The sequence below is a fragment of the Phocoena phocoena genome, chromosome 6, assembly GCF_963924675.1.
Source record: "Phocoena phocoena chromosome 6, mPhoPho1.1, whole genome shotgun sequence".
Classification (NCBI taxonomy): domain Eukaryota; kingdom Metazoa; phylum Chordata; class Mammalia; order Artiodactyla; family Phocoenidae; genus Phocoena; species Phocoena phocoena.
The window spans coordinates 112501127-112528804 of NC_089224.1; the positions used below are offsets into that span (position 1 = coordinate 112501127).

Genomic DNA, 27678 nt, shown 5'->3' on the forward strand with positions numbered 1-27678 from the left:
GGGGGAGGAAAGTGAGGCCCAGAGGGGTGGGCTGGCTCTCGAAGGCCACGCAGCCGCCACCAGGCAGGGTCTGGACGGTGAGCTCGACCCTCCGTGCCCGGGGGCCACTCCCACGGCCACTCCTTCCAGCCGGGGCAGCAGGCCCACGGTGCCCACCTGGGGCTGGAGGACACGGCCCCGACCTACCAGGGTCCCCGATAAAGGCCGCAGTCCCCCAGGAGAGCCTGCCAGGCGTGAGGCCACCTAGATGGGGCGGGGACCACGGCAGATGTCCACTCGCTGATAAGGAACGTCAGGCAGCTGATCATAAACTCCCGGCCTGGATCCACATCACGTCCTCTCCAGGCCACACGTGCCTGACCCAGGAGGCCTCGCCAGGGCCACCGGGGCTGCGCTGACGGGCAGAAAGGCCTCACGGCACGACCAGGACGGGGAGGGCAGCACCAAAGCGGCGAGGGTCTGGGGGGACCACCAGGAGGCGGCCTGCGCACCCCAGGTGAAAGGTTACAAGGAACCGCCAGGGATGAAAAGTCATCTCGGAACATGCACCCAAGCAACGCAGCTCCAGGCGGAACGCGGACATGACCCCGTGAACACAGGGGCCGACCGGGAGCCTCTCCTCACATTTCCAAACGCTTCCAGAAATCAAGAGAAATCTGTCAGAAGAGCTGACAGGATTTCACTGCAGGACATTGCGGGCAAACGGCCGGACGCGTCTCTCACGCTGACGGGCTCCGCACCGCACAAAGAACTAAAGGGACAGCCCGCCATGCGGTCTTGAGCCCCTCCCGCCGTCCCCTCCTCTCCAGCCTCATTCCTCCAGCACATGCGTATCCACGGCCCTGATGCCGTGGTCTCTGCCACGAGTCACCCTACGAACCATCACTGGCATCCTCCCCTTTTCAGTTTTCACCTCGCCCTGACCGAGAAACCGTTTCCACTGAAACTTGACAATAAGCGTTTACAGAGATACAAAAGACCCTCAAAGAAATAAAATGCCTTTCAGAACCAGATCCAAGATAAACCACCTGACTGTCTACCGAGAACCACTGAATTCCGACATCAGGGGTCCTTTTAGAATCATCCGTGCACCCCTCTGCCTCGAGCCTGGGTCCCCTCCACGATCCGTGAACCTGCAGCCTTGAGGGGCCAGCATGAGACAGCCGTGCCTGAATGCTGGTCACTCCATCCCTTGCCTTGTAACTACAATTAACTCCCAGGACAGAGGCCCTGTAACCACTAAGGAATTATGCATTTTTGCCTTGTATACTTTGCAGCTAAAGCAAGAACTGGCAGCTCAGTGGCGACCCACCATTCCTTGCAGGGGTTCATCTAGGTATAAATACAGCGCAAGAACGAGTAATTCTTTCACTCGGTAGAAAGGTTCACTTGATGAAAAGATCCACTGGTTAGAGCCTGATGCGGGTTAATTAGGATTTCCCGAGCTCGGCTGGATGGTGTTCATTAATTTATATTAGGTTATAAATGCACGCTCTCTGTCAGTAGCCATGGTCGTATGGAAGCAAAGCAGTTCCATCCACTAAAATTACAACCCAAACAGAGAATCCAGGAGTCTAGGAGCACAGGTAAGGTGCGGGGGGCCCGAGCAGCTGGCCGGCCATTTCCCCCACACCAAAGCCATTTCTGGAGAAATGAGGCTGCCCCCAAAGAAAGGACCACTGATCATTTTGTCTTTTCCATACTTGCTCCCCAAGAGCCTGGGAAATTGCTTTAATTAAACATGTTTGTTAAGCTACATTCACATGCTCGGGACAGAGGCTGGGGGCAGGGGCGGGGCAGCTCGCTGCCCCCGTGGAACACAGACACGCCCTCTGAAGGGAGGGGAGCAGCCGGGCCAAGCCTAGCCGGCAAGGTGCAGCGTGACCGGGGCAAACGCACCGCAGGCTCCCGCCCCATCCATGGCCCAGCCGTTGTCACTGAGAACTACTCACCCTTCTTCCAGGCTTTCCCGACGGGCCAGGTGGGCCCTGCAAACCCCGGGGACCCTGTCGCGAATCAGAGGACAAAGGTCAGTAGCGTGTCTGTTTTTCAGAGGGAAAAAGCAAAGCCTGGTCCCCGTGCTCGTCCCCCTGGCCCGTGGCTACTGTCCCAGCTGCCAGCACGTGGGCAACAGCAGGACAGGGTGCGGGACCCACTGCCCCGAGGGCGAGGACCGAAAACAGCCAGCTCGGTCCCCTGCTGCAGACAGCACTGCTGTCCTGCATCAGCTTTGCATCAGGTGATGGCAACTCCCACTACTTCCTTGACGAAATGCGGCATCGGGGGCACCGCCTTCCGGGGGGCGCCCCTTCAGACAGAGGAAGGTGAGGGGGATACGTACCTGAGGCCCCATGTCTCCTGGCTCACCCTTCAGACCTCCGCTCCCGGGAGGGCCCTGGGGAGACATGTTTGGTTAGGGGATGCCCGGCAGGCACAGGCTGTAGGGGTGACTGGGGAAGGGTCGGGAAGCAGAAGGGACATAGGACTGGCCTATGGGCAGGGCTCCCACAGAGCCCGGCCGGCTGCCTTGGACAGAACCCGAGGGACAAGCAGTCACTTTTCCTCGTGTGCATCTCTTCCCAGGTTTGAGGGAAATCCTGGACAGTGGCGTGCACGAGGGCCACGAGCTCAGAACACGCTTGCTTCTCTCCAGGATGGATCTGACCACGGTCTGTCATAGCCCGTAGCCCAGGGCCGTGTGTGGACATCCTCGCCCACTGCAGGGCAAGATCCCCAGATGCTGGGAGGACACCGACGCAGACCTGGGGCCAGGGGCCAAGCCCACCCCGCATGGGGAATGGGGATGGGGGCACCGTGCGCTTCAATCCTCCAGCTCCTTGCAAGCTTCAAGGGCCACGCACACCCCCAGGGGCCTCCTTCACTGCCCCGAGTGTGTCTGGCTGCCCGAGGCTCGTGCAGCAGGGGCCGGGCAGGGGGCCAGAATCGGGGTCTGCCCCACACTGAGGTGGTGTCGACTATAAAGATGGATGGCAGCCCCAAAAGAAAGAGGCTTGGAGCCCCTGGGGTCACGAGGTAAAGTCGTAGCCAGTGCAAGTGTGAGGGCTTCCCAGCCCCCAGGGCACCAGAGGCCCCACCTGCCAGGCCCCTCCTGCCCCAAGGTCCCAGTGATGTAAAGTGTGCTCTGACCTGGATAAGCTGGGAGCCTGATGGGCTGGGGGCGGGGAGGGAAGGGAAGGCACCCCACCCCCTAGGTGCCCAGGCTCCCCCGGGCTCCCCCATGACTACTTACCATGGGGCCGGGTCTCCCAGTAAGACCCATCGGGCCAGCCGGCCCCCTCAACGCCAGCTGAAAGGGAAAACGGGACACGCTGAGAAATGGCTGGTTTACCTGTACCGACAGGTGAGACATGCCAGGTGGGAAGGGGGGGCCGATATCAGAGGCCAAGGACAGGAGCCTCTGGGGGAGGAGGTCACATGGACCCCCAGACCCACTTTCTCCGATCCTCTGGGCTCCCGGCAACAACCACAAACGGAGCGGCAGAGGTGGGGTGGGAGCCAGGTGGGTGCCCACTCCCCGCTTTGGGGATGGGCGCTCCACCCACGTGGCTGCTCAGAGCCTCTTGCTGACTGCCTCCTTCTCCCCAGCTGGCCTCGCACAGGCAGGGCCTGCCCTCAGCCCTGCACCCCGCAGAGTAAGCTTGAGAAGCAGCCCCGCTTCCGGGCTGGGTTAGGGTTCCACGAGAGGCACTTCCAGCGACCAGGGAGGTATCGGGGAGCCCTCCTAGGGTGAACTAAGTCATGCCCAGGAGAGGCAGCCAGGGAGCCTCAGCCACCCAGGGCCCCGCCTAGATACCTGCCCAGGTGGCTCCACGCCTCCCAGCTGCCACCACACAGCTCACCCTGCTTTCTTAGAGGGCTTCCTCCGTGCCACTCTGAGACTGCTCCCCCTGCATGATGTCACTTTAATTTTGGAAGATTTTGTGTTATAAAATCTTCTTGGGAGCCCATCGCCCACTTGACTTCAGTCAAAACACACACATATTCGAAGGCCAGCCAGGCCGGCCCGTCAATAAATCCGGTGGCAGGTGATGGGGTTTGCTACCCACGACAATTTGTTCCATAGCAATGGCTCAGTACCCGCCGCCCCGTAATTCATTATCCACACGTTCTCATCGTTAGTGTCTATCCGCTGCGCCAGAGCTCCACAAATGTTGCCAAACAAGGGACTACTTAGCAGCTTGTTGCGATGGCCCATGACGGGCACTCCACTGTCACCCACCCCGCCGGGGGGCATTTGCTCTTGTCACAGGCAGTCAGCAACCTGGAGCCTCGTCAATTAAAAACACAATTCACTCATCAGCTCCTCTGCCAAGAGCAGAGCAGTAATGGGGCAAGTGCTCCTCGGGACCCCCAGGCTGAGCGAGGGGCTCTGGGGCCCACGGGCTCTCTCCCCAGGGCGTCGGGCTCGGCCCAGCCCATCACAGGGAGCCCCTTCCAGGAGTACATGGCGGGGGTCTCTCCATCCCCAGAGCCCAGGGGAGGGCAGCGGACGGCTGCAGCTGGGCGCACGGGGTCAGTAGGTGCCAGAGGGGCTCAGCAGCCGTCCTCATCCAGGAACCTGGACCCTCGGTGTGGGCAAGGAGCCCCTAAGAAACCTCCCCCACCTTTCCTGGTGCTCACCCGGGTCCCCCAAATGCACAGGGATGACGATCCCCGCAGGCTCCTGACTCGGGCAAGCACACCCAAGTTGGCCAGAGGCACTTCTCCTCCAAGCTGGGCTCTGAGCCCCATGGGGCCTGGCTCTGTCCCCCCAGCCCCCCAGCCCCAGGCCCCACTCACCCGGGCCTGCTGGAGGATGGCTTGAGCTTGGGACTCCTGGGCTGAGACCATGGGTCCTTTGGAGCCCGCGTCGCCGCCGCCTCCGAACCGGAACTGTAGGTGTAAGACTGGGGTCACCAAGGGCACACTGACGTGACGCCCACTCTGGACCCCAGGGCTGAGGCGGTGCCCGTCGGCCTCCCTGGCAACAGCAGAGCCTTGGAGAGTCTGGATGGGCAGCTTCCAGCCCCAGTCCCCGTCTCGGTCATACCACCCGACTCTGCCAGCAAAGACTGCTCCAGCCCCGCCGGCCAATTTCAGCCCTGGGGCACCCGGAGAGCCTCCCTGCAGCCCGGAAGCCCTTACTGGCACCTGCAGCATCTCACCTGAGACCCCACGGCCCCGACTTATTTAAAGGAAGAGCCCAGGGCCCGGTGCAAACCCCGCACCGAGGCCCAGCAGGGAGGCGACAGGTCCACGCAGGGTCTCCCAAGCTGCACCCAGCCTCCCGGGCACACGGGCTCACGGAGAAACTGACATGGGCCCAGACCAGCCCTCTACACGCTTGCCCTCCCGGCCTGGGCTCCCCGTGAGGACCCGCAAAGTCACGAGCAGGCCAAGTTCAAGGAGGGGCCGGCTGGCACGGGGGTCCGAGTGGAGAGGGCAGGTGTGTGGTGATGGAAGCAGACACCACACAGCTTCCTGCAGAGCTGGACTCCATTCCCTTCGGAGGGGCCAGCCCTGGACGCCGGCAGAAGTGGACCCCTTGACCCCGGTGTCCACGCTGCCGTGTCAGCAGAACAGCCCCAAGGGGCCTGTATCTACAAGACAGTCGGCCCAGGTTGGAGCTAGCCTTCGGCCCGGTGATCGACCCCCCTCGGAAACAGCCCAGGGCCCCACTCCCCCGCCGCACCTGGGGCCCCGAGCCCACCCCCACGGCCGCCACCCCGCAGCCCTCAAGTACGGACACTCACGGGCAGCATAAGCATGGTTCCAGGAGGGCCGGGCAGCCCGTCAGCCCCAGGAAGGCCTGGGCGTCCGGGGGGACCCTGTGGACAAAGGGGCCAGGAGAGTGGGTCAGCACACAGGGCGGAGCTGGGCTGGGACGAGGTGACGGGGCGGAGTCAGGAAACGCGGGAAACGCAGGACCCCGGGAGAGGGATGTGCACACCCCAAGCCCAGAAGAGGGGGCTTCCCTGTGGACTGAGGACAGGATCCAGAGGAATCAGAGACACAAAGGCTGGAGCCTGCCGTGGGGGCGGGGCGTGGAGGGCAGAGGCCACACTGCGGGAGGTGCTGGGGCTTCCACGACCACAGGAATAACGCCAGGAACGTCCCTGCCAGGTGTCCCACCTGGGGGGGCAGCCCAAGGACACCTGCGCTGGCTGCTCAGAGGGCCAGCTGGTCCGTGGTCAGCGAGGGGCCCCTCCTCACGCACCCTCGGCTGTGCGAGTGGAGCGGAGGCCAGACGGAAAGCATCCACTTGTCTGGACAGACGTGCAGGACCGGAGTCGCCGGGAGGACGGTGCTCTCAAGCACTTCGAGGCCCCACCGCTGCACAAACATCATCCCTCCAGCTCATCCTAACAGCACCCCAGCCCCCCGCCCCCCACCGACAGAGTCTCTAACTGATTCTGGCCCAAGTCAGGCTTATGTGAATGTCACACGAATAATACGGCTTATTGACAAAAAAGCGTTTTATCGCTCAGCTTTTCACTAACGCAGGCGGACTCCCAACCGGCTTGCGGGGGACGAGGTCTGTCTGCAGACAGATGCTTAGCTCCCCTTCCTCAATGAAAGAGACCACCATCGGCCCCACCGCGAGGGATGCTGGGTCCAGCCCTCGAACCGAGTGCAGACACCACCACCGCACACGACGCGCCCAGCTCAGACGCAGACTGACTCCCCGGCCCAGAAGACCAAGCACCTGGGGGGTCCGTCCCGGAATGACCCAGAAACGTTTACTCCAGGACTGATCCCCGTTCTTGTGAAACGCGGTGGAACACAGATTCACACAAAGGGAAAAGTGAAAGTTCCCTCTCGTTCCTCCCGAAGTAAGTAGGGCTAAGACCCTGTACATGTCCAGAGAGGCCGGAAGCACAGGCACCGAACACCCGACGTGCCTCACGTCCGTCCGTCTAGGGGTCCGTGGCCAGGGAGGTGGTTTTCCTCCTTTTTCACGAGATCTTGTCCATGTTGTTCTGCAACTGGCCCTTTTCCTCTGCTGCATGTCGTGGCCTATTTATGAGTTTGGCCTCATTCATTTTAACGGCCACACATCAGACTCATCATTTATTTAAACCGTCCCCCTCTGACGCACGTTTAGGTCATTTCCAGTTTTCATTAGGACACAGGCTGCCGTGATGAGTCTTCAGGCATCTTTCTTTTTTTTTCTGGCCACGCTGCGCGGCATGCGGGATTTAGTTCCCCGACCAGGGATCGACCCCGGGTTCGTGGCAGTGAGAGCACCGAGTCCTAACCACTGGACCACCGGGGAATTCCCGGGCATCTTTCTTAGGGAGGTCCTCAGAAGCAGAACTGCTGGGTCAAAGGATTCCCGTCCCCCTTTTTGCTAATGGATACAGCCAAATGGTCCTTGCCTGCCATTTCAGAAAACAAAAAAATTCTCAGAAAATAAAGCCTGCTTAAAAAAGAAAAATCCGGAACGTGTTCTGCCGCCCAGATCTCCTCCTGGAAATCCAGTGCTGATGGCTGTTCGCAGCTGAGTTTTCTGCTGCCAAGTCGATCCCAGATCAAACCCCCAATTCAAAGCTTAGGGTCCGTGCCTCCCAGGGACCAGATGCCGTCCATGTGGTGTCCACGTGGAGAGCGTGTGCTTGTGTGTGTGTGTGTGTGTGTGTGTGTGTGTGTGTGCGCGTGTGTAACACTGGAAACCAGGAAGCATACTGGGGCGGCCCCTCATCCACTATTTCCACTTTCAAAGACCCTCTTCCTGCTGTTTCTAAGCCATGGAGGGTGAAAATTCAACCTGAGGCCCAAAAGCTATTTCACCCTCAGCTGGCATGCTTCAACTACACCCGGAGCGATTCCCAAGAGCGTATGCATAGATGGACAAGGAAAATCTGGAAACCCTGTGAGAAAGAGAAGGTTCGCGGGAGAAAACCACCCCGTGAATCCTTCTGACACTTTCAAATCTGATGTGAGTCCCGCGTGTCCCCTCGCCCGCACCTGTATTTACCACGGCTTGAAAAAATCGTCAGCCGAGCTTTGCCAAGCACTGAGGTCAGTAACTCAAAGACTTGGTCCCCTGAGCCAAAAGATGGGGCTACATCACAGCCGCCTTCCCACCCTTCAGGACACTGAACGCAGGCTAGTATCAGTGGTTTGCTCTTTTTTCAGGTCAGCTTCTGTGCAATTACAGCTTGGGAGAGGCCAGAGAAGTTCTTGGGGGTCAGCGCCTGCTCTAGATCTGAAACCCGGCTACACCTGCGGCCAGGGCCAGAGCCCTGGGGGAAGCTGGCACCATGCACGCTCCCACCCCACCAGGAGCCTCAGCTGGCCCTGCAGCAGGAGGGGGCCGGGAAGTCCCAGCGGAGATCACTGAGGTCTTCTGAGCCCGGGAAGCCCAACAGGCCTGGAGGAGGTGCTGAGGTGTTCCTATCGATACTTTCAGCCTTGTCCCAGCTCAAAAGGTCCCCCCCCCCGCAATGTGCTCCCTAATATGAAAAAGGGTCTTTCTGGCTTCTAGCGGGTTCAAGAGGTTAACAAGACGACTCAGGTGGCCCTGGCTCAATCCTAGTGATGCCTCATTGATAGCACCGGAGGGGGGACGACCAGGTCACAGAGAGGATGTGGCCCTAACACACCCAGGGAAGGCCCGTGTTACTGTGGCTTGTGGCCAGGACATCACAGAGATACTTGGCTGTGTGGAACAGGTGAGTAACCAGGTGTCCCAGGTTGGATGGCCCCACAAAAGATGTCCTGGGCACACAGGGGCACTGGAAGGCGGAGCCACCTGTCCTGCCCCCAGAAGGCAGGAGATGGTCGGACAACCTTGCCTTGCGGGCATCAGCGGTCACTCACCACGGCCTTTGCGAAGCTAAAAGCTTCCTATGGGCCTCAGTGGACTCTGCCTCTCAGCCAAGTTGCAGGGACCCAGCCTGTGACCATTCCCCTGGCCCTGAGTGTAAATCCAGCCAGCCGCGGGGGGAGGTGGTGACATAGCTGGGCATCGTCCCAGCTGGCCCTGGGGAGTAATGCAGGCACCTGTGAATCACGCTTTCCATGGGTGTAATAACGCGGGTTCTTACAAGCCTTTTAAAGGACAGAAAAGACCCTCAAGCAAAATCCCGAAAGGATGCCCAACCCTTGAAACCTAAAGAGGTGGGAGGGAGGGGTTGAGGTCTCAACAACCGGGAGAAGGGGCTGGAGAAGCTGTGCCCATGGCAGCGTCATTACCGGGCTGTGTGGACATGATATAGTGTCATTGACCCTGCTGCTCCCTGGCCCCGAGGGTATCAAGTGCATCCCGATTCTGCAGGGAGGGAGGCACCCCCCGCAGGAAAGGGCCACTCAGACGAGTCTGCATAAACAGACCTTACTGAAACAAGCCTTATCTTCCATTAGTTTCCCCCACGTATTTCACAGTCACTTCTCCGTGGTTTATTGCTTTCTGTTAAAATGGTATATAAGTTCCCAAGTCTAACCACTTCTCTGGGTTTCTTCTTCTTTTGCATGAAGCCTCATGTAAAATTAAAAACATGAAGAAACTCATTTGCCTTCTCTCCTGTTAATGTCTTTGGTCAGCTTAATTTGCAGGTCCCACTGACAAAACCTAAGAGGGTAAAGTTCTCTCCTCTCCTACACGGGAATTCCGAGGTCATGCTGCCAGCAAGTGGCACTGCAGGATCCTGACTCTGCATCCAATGTTCTTTCACAGCTAATCAGCAGACAAGCAGGAGATCTGGGCATGGCGAGGACGCTGAGCTGTGAGCAGGGACGGTTCCTGGACAAGCTGGTTAGGCAGGGCCCAGCGGGCGAGCAGTGCTCAGCTCCTGGAATCAGCCCCTCTCCCGGGGAAGGGCCCTGGAAAGGTCAATGGGCCGCAGGTTTCCCCTCCAATTCCACGGACAGCGGGCTCTAGAGCAGGTGATTCCTCTGCCTCCCTAACCCCAGTCCCTTTCTCCTGGACCCTAACTTGAACTTAAGAGAGACCAGCTCTAAAAGCACCGGGAGATTCCACCGTCAGGTGCCGTGGCTCTTCCAACTCTCAGGTCTCAGCACACAAAGTACCGGCAGGGTCGCTGCCTCTGGTCCTGACCCAGGTTCAGTCCAGAGGCAGGGACCAAGCGGGGAGGAGTGTCCCTCTGGTTCGTGAGCATTTAGACCCTCAGTGCTAGACCAGTGCCCAGCACTGTGGACACTCAGTGAATATCTGTGCCGGACGGACAGACGGACAGACACTTGGAGCAACACTGAGGCTGACGGGAGATGTCAGTCAGTATCTGCGGCCCCTGTGGACGGCGACCTTCCCTACGTCTAAGAGAGAAGACGTCTGCTACGGCAGGCCGTCCTCTCTCACTGACGTCTGGACTCAGTCGCACCCCTGGGTCCATCTGAGGATGGCTCTGTGGGGGCACACGGCTGTCATCCCTCCATCTACTCCCAGACCTTTGGAGTGAGCTGGGTTACAGACTGCAGCCCCTGGGGCAGAACCTGACTGGCGTGGGTTCAGGGGTGGGGAGAGGACAGGCCCCTCACCTGCTTGTCTGGAATTTCAACTGTGGCAGAGGCAGGAGCGGCATGGGAAGTATGGGAAGGCCAAGCATGTCACAGGCCAGCCACGGAGCAAGGCCCACCTACTCTGCCCCCAAAGTCACTGGCCACAGGGAAGCAACATGGCGGAGAAACCTGTTTGGTGCCCAGTCTGATCCGGCTGCCCTCAGAGGCCACGCGGCCACCAGCTCTGTCTGCGGGCATCGCCTCACGTCACCCTGAGCGTCACCCCAAAGCCCCAAGCACCTGACAACCAAACGCCCCCTCGGAAGCAGACCCCAGCCGCCCTTCCTCAGGACCAGACCCAGGCACCGTCCACCCCAAAACCGTGAGGTCTCTCCTCTGGGCAGTGTGCCAGGCACTGGGGATAAAGGTCTGTTAGGATGCACACACGCCCCCAGTGTCTCTCATCTACAGCTACACCCAATGAGAGCTCTCAGTCTGACTGTGCTCACATCGGTATTCGCTAACCAGCAGGGAAAACAAAAAGAAAAAAATGCCAAGCTGGTCGAGAACCCACAGGGCAGCAGTACCCCCAAACGCCCACTAGGAGGCGGAACGAAATTGCCTGCATCTCTCCGGCAGCCACCCAGGGCGACCCGGGGATGGTACCTTTGACCAGGGAGACCACGGGATGTGTCCCTTTGGTCAGGGTGACCCCAGGATGGTCCCTTTGGCTAGGGTGGCCCCAAGATGGTCTCTCTGACCCAGAGCAGGTTTTCTGTGTCTGTTGCTAGATCTCCAACAAGGAAGCTGGAGCGAGGGGGTCTTAAGGCCAATGAAGTCCTTGTATTGAGGGAGGATAATTCGGATCCTGTGGGATACCCAGGCAGCTCCAGAGCTCTTTGGCCATTGCAGCTGTTGTTATTGCTACCCTAATGCAGGGCCGCCACTGTGGGCTGGCCCCTGGAACCCGCCGGGGGGCCCACAGCCCGGCTGAGGCTCACTCTTGCAGGGGTCTCCTGCCTCCAGCTCAGGGCCAGGAAACGGTCGGCCCCCTAAACATCTGAAGAGAGTGGACGCACTAAGGGGTGGCGTGAGATGCGAGGGGACAGGGCAGTTTGGGGAAGGACGTCAGTGTACGGCGGTCACCCACACAGGTGAGGTCAAGGCTGCTCCCCGAGCAGGGAGGACGCCTGGACGAGGCCACAGAGCCCGTGATCCGAGGGGACTGAGCCGCCCTTACCCTTTCTCCAGGGTCACCCACTTGGCCAGTGGGACCCATTGTTCCTGGAGGTCCTGGGAGACCCTAGAATTAAAAATAAAATCAGGCAGAGTTAAAGATGCAGCCACAGGGCGGTTCCCGCCTTGCCAGGAGAGGGTTCGAGAAAGTGCCGGTCCCAGGGCGTTTGCCCCTCTTTTCCACCTACGAGCTTTAAGGGGTCTCCCTCCACCCCTGAGCACCTCCCACAAGTCACGGGAAATAAAATGGGACACTCACCGCGGGGCCTTCGGGGCCGGGTGGCCCCTCCAGGAGCATGCCCTGGAAGAGACAGGGAGAGCGTCTGAGACCCCAGGACCCTTTCCCTCCATCCCCAGACCCCGAGTGGGCCCGGCCCCTAGCTGACCCCAGTCCTGAGGAAGCTCTCCACGCTGGGTGGACCAGAGGACCACCGTCTCGGGCCTCTGGGCCTGCACCCTCCGTCCTGGGAGGGGTCCCAAACAGCAGCCTCTGGAATGGGGGCCACGGCGACCATCCTTTGAGCGTTTCCAAGGCAGCCACAAGCCAGACAGCAACCAACAGGTTTCCCTCAAGAACAGCTTCCAGAGGAGAGAGGAGGAACCAGGACTCCCCGGCCACACCTCTGGCCTTCCTGTGCCCAGGGAGGCCCTGGTGACGGCGGCCTGAGGGAGCAGTGGACCCCAGGACCAGGGCCCAGGGAGGGTGGAGAGACGACCAGCCGGTGGCTTCAGGGAGGACAGGAGGAAAGGGCACCACAGGCTGAGGTCCCCGCCTAGAGAACCGTTAGGCCCAACTGCTAGAGCAGCCACGCTGGGGTCTCCAGCCCCCTCCTCCCTCCACCTGGGAAACATAGCCAAGTCCACTGGGCACTCAGCTGCCCTTCTCCTCTAGCCCCTTACCCGGCTGAGCCGAGGTTCATGCTGCCTCAGGCCCCCGGGCCTCACTGTCTTTCCCCCCAAATGGGGACGAGGCCTCCTGCCCCCCTGTCAGCCTGGGCCCTAGAGTCGGCATGGGCAGCGGAGGGGAGAGCAGGCTTCAGGTCTCTGCGGACAGAGCTCCCGGCCCGGGGTCTCCTGCTCCTGGGCCTCGGCTTCAGCTACCTTCCCAGCGCGGGCCTCCTCTCTACCCCTGTCCGGTCAACACCAAGGTCAGCGTCCTCTGTGTTCCATGCCCACCGCCCCAGTGTCCTCTGTGTTCCATGCCCACTTCAGGAGTCAGAGGCAACGCATGGCCTTCCGGGCGGGGGAAGGACCTCTGGCCCCTGCGAGGGTCTGCATGCTGAGAACACCGTGGTGGATCGTTTCTGGGGGTCCTAGGACCCGGTGGGTTCCGTCCGGCCCGGCTGGGCAGGCTTCAGCCTCACGCGGGGCGCCTGGCTGCCGTGGACCCCTCCTCCCAATGAATTCCTGTGATGGCTGAGATAGCGGTGAGGGCTGGACATACCTCGCCCCCGGTGGCAGACCTGCCTCCTGTTACCCCGGAACAGCAGGCTCGGGTCGCTTCTCTCTGGGGCTGATCAGTGCTATTGTACCCTGGGCTTTTCTTTGAAAGTGAACAGTTCTCTTGTGACACCTGGATTTGCCTCCTAGGAGTAGGAGGGTGTGCTCAGGACAGGCACCAGGTCAGCACAGGTGTCGGACACCCCCCAGTGGGGGGCCCCCAGGCCAGGGGCTGCAGGTCCTCTCCAAGCCCCTCATCCTCCCGACCAGGGCTCCCCAGTCGCTGCGAGGATGCACCCGGTGTTTACACAGATGTGCACTCAGAGAAATGTTTGTACACGAGATGTACACAGAGAGTTCATCCCAACGGCCTCGTGAGTCCCACTTTCCTGTCTCCTCCTCTGACAAAGGCAGCTGAGGAAGCTCAGAACTGAGCTAGGCTTAAGAGAGAAACCCCTGGCTGCCACGGACCCTGCAGGACCGCAGCTGTCTTCCCGGACACACAACCGCTGTTCTCAGGGAGTGGGGGCCACGGTGGGTGGGCTCTCACGGGAGGATCATTGCAGGTCGGCCCGGCAAGGGCCGGAGGCCGCTGGATGGGTGAGCCCAGTAGAGGGGTGCCGGCGCTCTCCCAGGTACAGTGAAGGGATGGACCCCTGACCACCACCCCAAAGAGAAGTGCTCCCAAGACATGGGAAGCCATGGCCTTCCTTCAACAGCCCCGCTCCACGCCCCACCAGGGTGGAAGGTCTCAGCCTCAGCTGAGAACTCGAAACCATCCTTAACGGGGGTCCATTCATCTACTACATAGCACAGACCGAGAAAACCTTCCTTAAGCCACAGTGGAAGGCAGACATGCCTGTTGCGGGCCTTCGCCAGATGATACAGGACATTGAATCTGGAGATGCCTGGTTCCCTGAGGTCCCGGGGCAGCCAGGAGCACCAGTTCTGACTGGCCTGAATCCGCTTGGCTGAGGGACTCCTGTCCTGTCGAGGAGCCGCTGGTGCTGCTGACCCACGACACAGGGTACCAGGTCTGCCCCTGTGTCCCTGGGATGGATGGATGCAAAGAGAAGGAGCTGGTTCCCAGAGCCCCATGGACAGTCAGCCACGCTCCCCAGAAGGAGGTCGCTGGGGCAGGCTGGGGAGAGGAAACGGCCACCCAACCTTCACGGGCCGCGACGCCTGCGCGGCCGAGGCAAGACCACGTGGGCCGTGGTCCAGGACTCGGCCATCTGTTTACAGGGAGCTGAGACTTTGAGGACATCTGGTGACGCTCCAGGTTGAGAAATTCCAACAGTTTCCATGATGTCTCCAGGGAGACCGGCCTCGGCCCCTCGGACACTCCGAACAGGCTGGGGGCTGGGCGGGAGCAAACGCTGGGGCCAGAGGGGAGGGCATCCTTCCCTAACTGCATCCAGGTGACTCATTTCTCCCCGAACAAAGATGAAATGCATTTTCTGGAGGCATGCAATTTGTGTTGGGTCGCTTCTATTTTCTCAGCCTGTTCCCCCGGCCCACCCTCGCCGGTGGAGCCTGGTGGAGCCTGGCAACTGGACGCCTCATCCACTCTCACCCGCCTCCACCTGGACCTGGGATGCTATGGCTCTCACACGGGGGCAGCCCGGTCTGAGGGACATGTGAAAAGGAAGCTCGTCCTGACCGAGGCGCCGGCCAGGCCTTCCCGGAGCCAGGACCAAACCCAGGACTCCACGGAGCCTGGCCCCCGCCTGCCCGAGGGTTCTCCTCTTCCCAGGCAGGATGCCCCTTTCACCAAAGCGATGGGGACACCACTGAAGGCACCCGAGTCGGCGGCAAGTCCACCGGGGACCAAAGCCATGTGGACCGTGGTCTGCACACAGCTGGACCACAGGGAAGTCACAGGGTGTGGTCCACCTCTGGCACAGCCCCTCAAGGGCTGGAGCGGGTCCCCGGCAGCCCCGTGTCTTGAGGTGGCACCACTGGCCGCACTGCTCTTCCCCGAGGGTCGCCTTCCTCCCCGAGTCTGGACTTGGTGTGAAGGTTTTACATGTCGCCGAGCAAGGAGCCCCCTGGTGCTGGTGTCCCCCTTCGGCCGCTCTGCCCACTTCCTCTGCATCCCCATCTTCCGGCCCCAGACAAGCCCTGACTCCCTTGGACCCTTGGGGAGCACCGGGAAAGGAATGTTCTCAGCCCGAGAACAGGATGTGTGTACCCAGTGGCCACAGCCCAGGGGGAGCGGGTGCGCCCATCCCTGGGACATGCCCTGGGGGGCGGGGCAGGAGGCACAGAGCGGGACAGTCATCTAGTCCCCCCGTCCTGATGCCCCAGCCACGGGCTTCAGGTGCCTCTAAGGGGGATGAGGTTCCAAAAGAACCTTCCCAGTCCCACGGGAGGATGGGGGTCACCTCAGTCCTCCGTCCCAAGATCGGAAGCGTCCTGGAGCCTCCATGGGGGGCAACCAAGTCCTGGCAGTAGAGAAAGCTGGAGTCTGGCCCCAGCCTCATGAGCCGTCGAGTGCAGGACGCTGGCCTCCTCCCTCTGGCTCTTGGAGGACGTGGCAGGCGTGCACCTTGGCAGCCAGCCCCTCCCCACGCTTAGAGCTGCTTCCCAGCCCACGATGTCATACCCGCCACGTGCAGCTGCAGGGCACCCCGCCCCCACCCGGCTGATCACCTGGCACCTCGCCTGCCCCGACTCAGCGCCTGGACCTCGGCAGCCCAAAGGCCACAGGGTGGACCCTGGTGCTCCCCGGCCAGGCACGGCTCCCTGAGCGCAGAGGACATGCCAGCGCAGAGTGGGGCCCCCGCCAACACGCACCGCCCCACGAGGTGCACGTGGGACCCTCTTCCCCCTGATCCCAAGGTTAAGACGTTCTCAACAGTCATTTTGTTTAAGTCGCCCCCAGCCCAGCACAGTGAAGTTTCACTCAGTGGGAGTTTCAGGGCAGAGCTGTTTTATTAAAGCCCCTCGGCGCGGCTGACAGCCAGGCTTCCCTGTTCCACCAGCTGCAGCCACATGGCTGCACAGCCCACGTGGAGAGCTGGGTCCGTGGCTAACTCTCCCTGCTCCAGACCGGCCGCCACACTCAGCCTGCTAACCCCCTCTGCCCTCCAGGGGAGCTCCCTCCTTCCCAGAAGCCGAGTCTTTTAACAAGGAGAAATCGACACGCAGTGACGTGCCCGGATCCTAAGCATGCAGCACAAAGGGTCCTGACCCGTTCGAATCCCAGGCGGCCGCCACCTCATTCGAGGTCCAGAACCTTACCCCTGCCCAGGCGCTTTTCCAAGCAGCGGGTGGCATCCACGAGGTCACGTAGCTCCTCATGGTAGCCCCAGGCATAGAGGCGCAGGGGTCCCACAGGCCCAGCCACATCCTACCTAACCCGCCACGTGCCCCAAGCTTCGACCCACCACCCCGCCGGTTTCGGGGAGACAATAAGAAAGTGTCTTACTGGTTCGATGATGGCAGGTTCTCCCTTTTGACCTTTCTCGCCCCGTGGTCCGATCTGAGGTTTGTAAGATGCAGAGAGAGGAGAGGGAGAACAGGAAGAAGGTACAGATTACACCAAATCCATACGGCTGGTGAAGCAGGGGGTCCCCCGCAAGGGCCCGGGGAGGCACCCTCCCTAGCCACTCACCCCTTCGTAGATGGTGTCCTGGTTGGCGGGCATGCCCGGCCCGATCTCCGACGGGGAGATGGTGGGGTCGTAGTAAGGGTCGTAGTAGTTCTCATCCAGGTTCTTGATGGTTTCTTCTGTGAACTCTCCCTCCAAGTCGTCCAGCCCCTCCTCCGGAGGCGGATCCGGCTGAGAGGGAAGGCGGCTGGGTCACCCAGAGGAACGGACACGCACAGGCCCCCAGCCCCCGGACTCCAAGCACCGTGGCATTCCGAGGTCACAGAACACAGGTAGCCTGGGGTTTCACTTGTTGGGAGTCATCGTCTCCCTCTCACGACGGGGAGACTCACCCCAAAGCCCCCAAGACCCCGCGGCAAATCAGGGCTGCAGAAGGACGGGCACGTGGCCCCAGGCTGCACCGTGTCCTTGGGGAACCTGGGGCCGCCAAGGGCTCCACCCAAGGCCCAGGGTCTCGGGGTAACAAGCTCCTAATCCCACACCCGCTGCCAGAGGGGAGACGTGGCAGCAGCCCCAAGAGGCGGGGAACACTGGTGCCAGGTTGTCAATGAGATCACTGATTTTGAGAGAGGGGATATCACTTTCCAAGGCCGCTGGCAGAGACTTCAAGTCAGGTGTGCCTGATGCGAAAGCCCATGGTCCTACCGGGCCTCGTGTCTGGTCTGCTTGTCCAGACCCCCAGCTCATGTACCTGTCTGGCCTGCCCTCGCCCGGGCCCCAGACAGGAACACTGTCTGTGAACACGCATGTCCTCATCCGTCTCCACCGAACCCCAAGAGACCCAGAGGGCGGGGCTCATTCCACCCATTTTGCTGATGAAAAACTGACAACACTGAGATCCACCCAGCAAGGCAGTGACTGCAAACTCACCGGGCGTCCTCGGCGATCACTTAGAATGGCCTGGCTGCAAAGGGCTGCAGGGCCAGTGGTGGTGGGCAGGGGGAGGGCAGCTGCCCCAGGACAGCAAAGCGAGGAGTAGAGAAGGAAGAGCCCGGGGTCCGGCCCCCTCCCCTGGACCAAGCCCACTCGCTGGGAAGGCAATTACGTTAGAGGCATTGGAGGTGAGCACCGTGCTGGTGGGAACTTCGGCCCGGGCGCCCGGGTCAGGGGACCGGTCGGGGCTCTCGTCGGGGCTCTCGATGCCTTCGCCGTAGCCAAAGTCCTCGTAAGGGGGTGGGGTGTAGTAGTCCTCGCTGGGCACGTACTCGTAGTCTCCGATGCCGGGGTCCTCCTCCTTCCCGGCCCCCTCGCTGGTGTCGGGCACCGGAGGGGCTTCCGTGGGGGGCTGGGTCAGCTCCTGGGAGCCGGGCAGAGACACGCAGGGTTAGGGGTGCGGCCGGCGCAGCGAGGACCGGGTTGGGGCTTTCCTCCGCGGCTTGAGAGGGAGGCTGACCCATCAACCAACCAGCCCCTGTGGATCGGGGCACAGGGGTCCCCTCAGGCCGGGGGAGACAGCCTAGCCCGCGGAAGTGCTGTGCACGGCTAAACCCCGCCATCATGCACTTGGACAGGGTGAACTATATCTCAAATTTTTTTTTAAGAAGTAAGAGAACAGAGAATTCCCTGGTGGTCCAGTGGTTAGGACTCTGCGTTCTCACTGCCGAGGGCCTGGGTTCAATCCCTGGTTGGGGAACTAAGATCCCGCAAGCCACGTGGTGACCAAAGAAAAAAAAAGTAAGAGAACATTCCAGACTCTTAGAGCCTTATGGGCCAGTGTCCCGGCCACCCGTTGGGGAGGGGACTGGATTCCATCACATCCATGTCCCCTGGTGTCCCCCGCACCACAGAAGGCCCTCTGCCCTACACTCCCCGTGAGGACAAAGCACATACGGTCCCCGGTCCCCCATTTCCCTGCCAAGCTCCCGCCCACCGCCCCTGCTCTCCACGCATCTCCACACGGCCCCCATGTTCGCCACGGCGCCCCCGGCCCCCCCCCCCCGCCAACCACGGCCTCCAGGGACCAGCAGCCACCCGGCCAGACCTCGGCCACCTCTGTGGTCTCTCGAGCAGCTTCCACTGGTGTCTTGGTGGGGGTGGGCTCCTTGCCCACGTCGTCCGTGTCCTCATAGTAGGGGTACTCATAGTAATAGGTGTCTCCTTCACCCTCTCCTTCCGGGTACTGAGAGCAAATAGGGCCACGTGAGGCGGGTGCGGGCCCCCCACCCCGAGATGCCAGCCCGCCATCTCCCTCCCTCGTGGGCTCAACTGGAAAGATCGGACCCCCGAAAGTCGTGCCCAGCTCCAGGCACCAACCCCATGGGCCCTGAAAGGAGTCTTCCCCCTCCATCCCCTGGGGGAGCAGAGCCAGCCCCACGAGGAGTACAGGGAAGGAAACGGGGACCCCCGGTGGCCTTCAAAGAGAGATGAGCCCTAAAAGGTCCAAACGTTCTGAGCCTTTGGCACCCACCCAAACCGAGGGCCCTCCCCGACCTTCACCGAAGGCCCAGGCCTCACGGGAGGGACTTCACAGCGACAGAGAGGTCTCACCCTCAGACCCATTTCTGTATCGGGCATGGGGAGGGTGAGGCGTGGCCAGGAGGCCTCGGCTGCAGCAAGCCAGCTGGGAGCACTGCCAACCCTGTTCTCGGGGTGGGAAAGACATGCCTAGCCCAGGACTCCACAGCTTCATGGGGTCCCCCCCTCCTTCTCTTCTGACTGCTCGTGAAAGAAGGGAAGCTCAGAGAAAAAATAGACAGCAGGATCGAATTTTACTTAAAAGAAACAGGAGTCCAACCTGCGCAGGGGATGGGAGAGGATTCTCATTTGGAAATGGTACAAAGAACTGCAAATCCAATTAACCGAGGTGCTGCTGGGGCGTGAGGGCGGGTGGATGGGAAAGGCTGACCCACTGACACGCGGGTCATGGCCAGAGGACAGTGGCGTTGGACACGCTCCTGAAACTCTCGGGCCGAGGCTGCCCCTCAGAGTAGCTGCCGCCCTAGGGGTCAGAGGGGCCATCATCCGCTCCGACAGCCCTGAGCCCCTCCTACCTGGCCAGCTCCAGACGGCCCGCCGGGGGCACCTGTGGCGTTTCCGCTCACAGCACCCCACCCAGGTGTTGGTCCAGGGGGCGCATGGCTCTCTTCCCCCAGAAACTTGGGTGAAAGATTCTTTACCAACATCCTTTTTGACTCCACTGCTTTGGGAGCACAGAACCCTTCGTAAAGTGAGTCAGGAGTCCACCTTGCCCCGGGGATCAATTATAAGTGTCACCCAGTGGGTTTGCTTCAAACGGGAGGCCCACAGCTTCTGTGTCCCTCCACGCCCAGCACCCCGAGACGGTCTGCCCGCGGCTCCCACCAGGACTCACATATTCATCGGGATTGGGGTCCTGAGACTGGGGCTTGTCAGGGACCGCAGTGTCACAGTCAGGGCTGTAGTGCTCGCACTGGTCGTAAGCTGCCCGGTGGTCCGAGACGAAGAGCAGCTGCTGGATGTCTCCCTGGAAGAGAACGAAAGCCCTGAACAGGCAGCACAGAGGGCACCCACGTGGGGACCCAGGAGAACTGCTGATGCCTGAGAGCTTGTCCTCGGGGCCAGGCCTCCTCTGGGGGAGCTGCTACCTCCAAGAGCCATTCAACCGACCCGGCCATCCAGGCATTACTGATCCATCCAGCCACCCACCCATCCACCTATCCACCCATCCATCCACCTACCCACCCGTCCAGCCAGCCACCCATCCAGCCAGCCATCCACCCACCCATTCACCTATCCATCTACACATACATGCACCCATCCACCCACCCACCCATCCGTCCATCCATCCACCCATCCATGGACCTTTGCACCAACCCACATATCTATCCACCCATCCCCCACCCATCCATGCACCCATCCAACCTGACAGCCAGCCAGCCCTCCATCACCTGTCCCTCCACCCACACATCCATCCATCCACCCATCCATCCATCCACCTACCCACCCATCCAGCCAGCCATCCATACACCTATCTACCCATCCATCTGCCCATGAATCCATCCATCCACCCACCCATCCATCCACCCAGCCATCCAGCCAGCCAGCCATCCACCCACCCATTCACCTATCCATCTACACATCCATGCACCCATCCACCCACCCATCCATCCATCCATCCACCCATCCATGCACCTTTGCACCAACCCACATATCTATCCAACCATCCCCCACCCATCCATGCACCCATCCAACCTGCCAGCCAGCCAGCCTTCCATCACCTGTCCCTCCACCCACACAACCATCCATCCACCCATCCATCCATCCACCCACCCATCCATCTACCCATCCATGCACCCATCCACCCACCCACCCACCCATCCATCCATCCATCCATCCACCCATCCATGCACCTATCCACCGACCCACACATCCATCCACCCATCCCCCACCCACCCATCCATCCATCCACGCATCCATCCACCCACCCATCTATCCATCCATACAGCCCTCCATCACCTGTCCCTCCACCCACACATCCATCCATCCACCATCCATCCACCCATCCATCCACCCGCCCATCCACTCACCCACCCATCCATCCATCCACCCACCCACACATCCATCCAACCAACCACCCACCCATCCTTCCACCCAGCCATCCATCCATCCATTCAGACACCTGATGAGCACCTGTCAGGTGCCAACCCAGTGCTCAGAGCTTTTGTCTCCTGTGAGTGATACATTTAGCCTCAACCCTAAACTCTGAGGGCTTGGAAGTACCGCGTCTCCTTTCCTATCACCCCCTACCACAGGGGTGGGAGGTGGGGCTTATTTTCAAATAGGCAAAATACCCTATGACCCATCAATTCCAATGCTGAGAACTAACACAGGTACATAAACAATTCACCCAAATCAGTTCACCCAAGGGAGAACTGCAGACAGGAACTCAAGCCCATGCACACCCACATTCACCGCAGCCCTGTTCACAACAGCCAAGAGTGGGAACTGCCCTAGTGCATACAGATGCGTGAATGGAGAGACGAGGTGTGGTCCATCCATACGAGAGAATATTATTCAGCCATAAAAGGGAATGAAGTACTGACACTTGCCACACGTGGATGAACCCACAACCACTGGGCTCTCTGGTTTTTTTGAGGCGCCCTTCTGACAGTGGACAGTGCCACTATGTCAGCTCGGGGAAGCATCCCAACATTTTATTCCACTTTGCTCCCATAATGCTGTGCAGAAAATGGAAAAACGACAGGGCTGCTACGAGGAAGAAGCAGGTCTCATAACCTTTATCAGACATCCGCTGTCCCCCTGGCAGAAGGGCTTTGGCCCCAATCGGATGCATGTCAACTGACTGGTACAGTAATCACCTCATTAATGACTCACGCGTAAACGGTGTTTACTGGAGATCCGGCACTGGACAGAGAAGCTACACGGCATCGCCCACTTTGTGCCCGCACGTACCCTATAAATGATGCCTTTTAATCCCCATTCTGCACCTGAGAGGCCACCTGCCCAGTGTCATGGTCACACGGCAGGCGGGTCCCCATCACTACAGGACCTGATGAGCTCTCAGGGAGGAAAAAGAATGTGGAAGAACACAGGACGCTGGACCCTGTCGTCGGAGATGGCGCCCCACGCGGGGTAACTGGGGCTATGCCGGGAGTTGGGCTCCTCGAGCTCGGAGCGCTACTGCCGGCCGAGCGTGTTCTTTTTCCAGACTTCATGAGTAACAGGAAAGGACGGGCCCCGAGGCCGCTGTGAAGCCATCACTGGTGGGTCGTGGGGTCCAGGTGGCAGGGCTGCACCCAGAGGGATGCACGTTCTCACGGATTATCCTGCACCTCTGCTCCATCAGGCAGACGCCCCTCTCTGGGCCTGGGGCCTGAGGCCAGCTTCCCCTCTTCCAGGAAGAGCCTTACGTTCTGCCTTGCAGCCCCCGGAGGCTCCGGGGTGGCCTCCTGCTATGCGCTCCTGACCCTGGCGGGTCAGTCTGCATCCCTCGGGCCCTGGTGCCGGGGTGCTGGGCGGGGCTCTGGGTGCACACACTGGTCATCGGGTTGTGGGCTCCTCTCCTCTGGTGCTGTGCTTGGATGGATGGACAGCCTGAGCCCTGGACACACGGGGGACAACCTGCCCCATGAGCCAGCTGCCAAGGGCAGAGGGAATCCCAACACCCGGGGTGCGTGGGGGAGGAGCTGTTCTGTTCGACCACCTTCCGGCTGTGTGGCCCGTAGTGAGCCCACTCACCTCTCTGAGCCCGGCTCTTTCTCTCTGCGGAAAATGGGCGTAAGATAGTAATATCCAGCTCACCGAGCTGTGGAGGCTACAAGTCCTCCAGGCAGAACTCCTTGTGTAGTGACGGTGCTCAACAAGTATGTGAAAGACTTATGATCCATGGAAGGGGTGCTCAGGAAAGGTCCTGGGGGGGGGCGGGGTTTGAAGGAGTTAAGAGGCTGCGAAGGTCCCAGGGGGATGAAGCATGGGAACCTGGTGGCATGTACGTGAAAATGACAACGAGAAGACCGGTGTATCCTGGACAGTATTTCTGAAAAGGGGGCAAAGAGAGCACACATGGAGGAGCCAGTGGTGGGGGCCACAAGGCCAAGAAGAGGGACTCAGCAGGAAACGGGTCTCAGCACCCGGGGAGGGAGAAGACGTGAGCATGTTTACTGCAGGCAAAGAGCCCAGCTGTTCCTCATCCACTAACCGACCCATCTGTCCATCATCCACCACCCGACCACCATCCACCCATCCACCCATCCACCCATCCATCTGTCTGTCCATGAACGCATCACCCACCATCCGACCACCATCCACACATCCACCCACCCACCCATCCATCTATCTGTCCATGAACGCATCACCCACCATCCGACCACCATCCATCCACTCACCCACCCACCCATCCATGCATGGACCATCCATCCTTCTCTCCGTCCACCCATCCACTCATTCAATAGTCATTACTGAGCACCTACTAAGTGCAAGCTACTGCATCACACATGGTGGATGCACGCACGGCCCAGAACCACTGCCTAGGGGTACCCACACCCTTCCTAACACCTTGGGCTTGCCCTGTGCCCCACGGATAAGACCCCATCACACCCAGACTGTGTATTCATCAGATTTTCATCGATTCCTGCACCAGTCCCACTGCCCCCTTCTGGCCAGAAGCCTGAGTCTGTCCCTGGTACTGAGCCTCTGCTCTGCCAGGATCCAACAAAAGGCTCGCAGCACTCCTGAAGGGCGGGGCCACGGGCGGAGCAAGAACACGGTGCCCATCTGCTCATGTCAGAACCACAGGCCCAGGCAAGGAAGCCGCACCCTCCCTGCCAGTCATTTGGAGAAGGTGCGTGAGGCCCTTCTCTGTGCCAGACCCCGGGAAGAGAGAGAGGCGGGCCCCCAGGCAGGGGCCAGATGTGGCCTCTCATCGCTGGACCATGGCAGGGCTGGGGTGATGTGTCACCCAAAGTCACTAAGCGTGGGTCCACGGATGGCCTCTGGGATCTGTGAAGCAAGGGGCCGGCCGTGCGCACAGCTCTGGGGACAGGACCCTCACCTTCCGTGGCTTCCCAAAGGCTCTATGGGTAACCTGACCTAGAGACGGGGTGACAGTCCTGGAGTCCAGCAAAGGCCCATTCCTACCCGATCCCTGAGGCGCAGTTCCAAATACGCGGCCTCCCAACCCGGGTTTGAAACTGCCCCCTGACGAGCGAGGACTTGGAACTACCCCCGGCAGCCCGTCTCCACGCAGGGGGCTCGGAGGGGTGGAGCGTGGCCCCCCCACGCCGACGTCCAGCACTGTCTCCGGAACACAGACAGACGCTCACCGTCAGTGTCACCGACCACAGCCCGGCCGCAGGCCCCCGGGGCTCAGTCTGCAGCCCCTCTGCCTTCCTGCCAGTGGGAGGAGTGGGCGTGCAGGGTGAGCAGCCTGTGCTACCACAGCCCTGGGCCCGTGACGGCAAGTGGGGCTGTCACGGGGGCAGAGCAGGAGAGGGGCGCCCCCCGCCCGGCGCCACCCCCTCACTCAGCCACCCCTTCTCCCTCCCTTTGGATGTCAGAGGCTCCCAGCCCACGTTTTAAACTCTCCAGCACACAGGAACCATACGACAGGCACAGTGAATCAAAACCGCACAGTTTTATTGAACAACATGACTTCTAGTTCAAATTTCATCCAATTCAAATAAAGTATTTCTCCCTACGGACTGGCAGCTTGACATCTGAATATACGCTCTCCAAATGCGGTTACCGGAAAAAAGAACAGGCTCGGGGCATCTGGGGGGCAGCTGTGACCCCGGGCAGGGGGTGCGGCCCTCGAAGGAGCAGCCAGCGCACTCATCACAGTGGCCCGCGGAGGGCCTGCCTCCCCGGAAAGCCCAGGCCCCCGGGTGGCGGACGCGGCCGGTGCATCTCTGTGTCCCTGTATCACAAGGTGTCCGGCCCAGCGCCAGGCCTCGCAGGCCCCGCACAGGGCGATGAGCAAAGCCAAGGGCGCGGCATCCACTCCCACAAACAGGCCCAGCCGGAGTGGAGGTGCTTCCCACCACTCAGCCCAGGCTCCGGAATGTGCCTGCCGACCCGGCCCTCGGCCAGGCCTGCTTCCCCACCTGCCCACCCATGCCCCAGACTGCAGCAGTGACCACGTGATCAGTCGAGGGCCCTGCCGGCAGAAAGCCCCCTTCATCTCCAGCACCCACCCTCCCCTGCAAATGCCCGTATATGTTGAAAATCATTCTTCCCGCCAAATCCTCAAGTGGGTTTTCACACCAAAAAAAATGCCTGTTTGTTCTGTGGGCGTGTCCCTCAGAGGGCGGGGGTCTACTGTCCCCCACCCACTATGGAGAAGGGAAAACTGAGGCATGGCTGCAAAGCCCCCCAGAAGCTCTGCACCCGGATCCTCATCCAGAGCTCCCTCCAGCCCTCCCCCGACCTCTTCCTGCACACAGGGAGGGGGCTCACGTCCCCGGGCACCCCATCAAGGCCAGGAGCTTTGGGGCAGGACCCTGGGGTGACAGATGTGGCACTGGCTCTGCCTCTAGGCTCCCAGACGGAACAGGTGGCTCCCCTGCTCCCAAACCACCCAGTGGCACCACCTCCCAAGGGCAAGGCAGGGTGGGGAGGGGGCCTTCAGGACGCTGCCCCCAGCCCCCAGCAGCAGACCCCACTGAGGGCTGGGAGGCAAAGCTGGGGCTCAGGGAACAGCTGCCAAACCCACCTTGCACAAGCCAAGGAGACACCTCCCTGGCCTCACGGGAAACACCAGGTTTGCACGAAGCTAGGGAGGACCTCGGCCTCCCTCGGGGGTTCTGATTGCTCTCACCCGGGGCGGTTGGTCAACGGTTCTGACCAGAGGCAGGATGGTTCCTGGACCCCAAAGCACTGATGGGGTACTGGGGGCACAGGCAGCCCTTGGGGTGCCACGGGGACGCTGGGCGGCCCTGGATGAGGTGTCCTGGGGGCACCACACTCAAGCACGCCCTGAAAGCCATGACCATAACACCTCATAAATACCCTGAGGCATCCAGGGCAGAGAGAAGTCCTGTCTCCCCCTGCCCCACACCCAGCGGGGGCTCCCGAGGAACCCGGGCCCCTCAGACACTCTGGCCTAAAGGGCTCGGGGGCAAGGCCTGGGATTTGGGATCCTTAAGGCTCTGGTCATAGTGAGGGGCAGCCAGGCCCTAGAGCGGCCCCTTCAGTCTTCAGACAAGCTCTGATCTTACATTTGGGTCAAAGGCAGCCACCACGCCGCACCCCGAGAGTACCCCTCCTTCCGTCCCCCGTGAGGCCTCAGGAACTCCTCTGCCCCTTCTGCAGCATCCGATCAGAGCCAACCAATTTCTCTCTGCAGCAAGGGGGCATGTGGGCGACTGTCCTGGTGGCCGGCGACCCCAGACAGGACGCAGCCCCTGGGCTCCCCATTTAGCCAAAGGAAACCTGGGGCTCCCCTGCCCTCCTCCACCCTCGGGTGGTCCAGGAGGAGGGCTCTGCCAGAAGCTTGGAAAATCAAAATAGAGCCTGCCAGCGAGAGAGGCTGGGAGCCAGAACTGGAATTATTCGAGTCTGCGTTTCAGGTTGGGGACACGGAACACCTCGCGTGCCCCTCCCAGAGACCCCGTCTCCCGCTGTGCTTTGTCTCGTTGAGACCAGAGGCAACTCAGAATCCTTCTCAACACAGGGCTTCCGGCAGCACCACCCGGCGACTTGGAGACGTCGTGCCCCCCTGGCTGCCCTAAGGGGTGCATGTTGCCCTTCAAACATGCAACGAGTGATCACAGCTTTATGACTGTGTCTTGAGAGCATTTTCACGATGCCTCGTGGGATGGGAAACCAAGCTCCAAACTCCAGACCCGGAGGCCCATCACGGAGCCCCTGCCCTGGTGCAGCCTTCACAGCGGCTGCTGGTGGGAGATGCCGGAGCCCAGCTGCAGCCCCTCGGAGCCCAGGGAGCACCAGCGGGATGGTCCCCACTCGCCGAGCCAGCCCTCGCTGACCTCCCGGGACGTCCTGCCTCCCGCCTCCCTGCCCCTCGCAGGTCCCTCGGGACGTGGGGACCTGGAGCTTGGCCTGGCCAGGGCTTCTCAAAAAGGGTTCCATGGAGGGGCCTGGGGTCCTAGCAGGTTTTACACGTCAGGCTGCCCCAGAGGAATGTTAGTTAGGAAAGGGTTTACGGGTTTCCTTAGAAAGTCAAAATCCTTGATATAGTAAAACCGTCTCATTTTACAGATGGAATCTGAGGTCAGCGGGGGTGGGTCCCGCCAGCCTCAACAGCAGATCAGCCCCAAGGGCTCCGAGTCCGGGAAACTGTGACGCCGTGACGGGGGTCCAAAGTGTGCCTGGCCACTGCTGGGTGCCCCCCACAAATCTCTCCTGAGCCTCACTGCAACCGCCACTTTACAGATGGGGAAACGGAGGCCGTGGGGTGGAAGAACTTTCCAGAACCAGGAAGGTCCCACTGTGTATCTCCTCACCCTGCAGCATCCGTGCTGTCTTAC

The 27678-nt window shown here is 60.8% G+C and overlaps 1 protein-coding gene across 2 annotated transcripts in view; it reads right to left on the minus strand.

The window, feature by feature from the left end:
• COL5A1 (collagen type V alpha 1 chain) overlaps positions 1-27678 on the minus strand; it is a 161424-nt gene that overhangs the window by 69700 nt on the left and 64046 nt on the right. For both annotated transcript variants that reach the window (XM_065879585.1, XM_065879586.1), the window contains exons 5-16: positions 20064-20195; positions 18735-18872; positions 17799-18050; positions 16757-16924; positions 16571-16624; positions 11957-11998; positions 11702-11764; positions 5754-5828; positions 4801-4893; positions 3251-3307; positions 2342-2395; positions 1953-2006 (exon numbers count right to left, since the gene is read on the minus strand). In XM_065879585.1, coding sequence (XP_065735657.1) covers positions 1953-2006; positions 2342-2395; positions 3251-3307; positions 4801-4893; positions 5754-5828; positions 11702-11764; positions 11957-11998; positions 16571-16624; positions 16757-16924; positions 17799-18050; positions 18735-18872; positions 20064-20195 — 1182 coding nt within the window. The remainder of the gene's footprint in view (positions 1-1952; positions 2007-2341; positions 2396-3250; positions 3308-4800; positions 4894-5753; positions 5829-11701; positions 11765-11956; positions 11999-16570; positions 16625-16756; positions 16925-17798; positions 18051-18734; positions 18873-20063; positions 20196-27678) is intronic.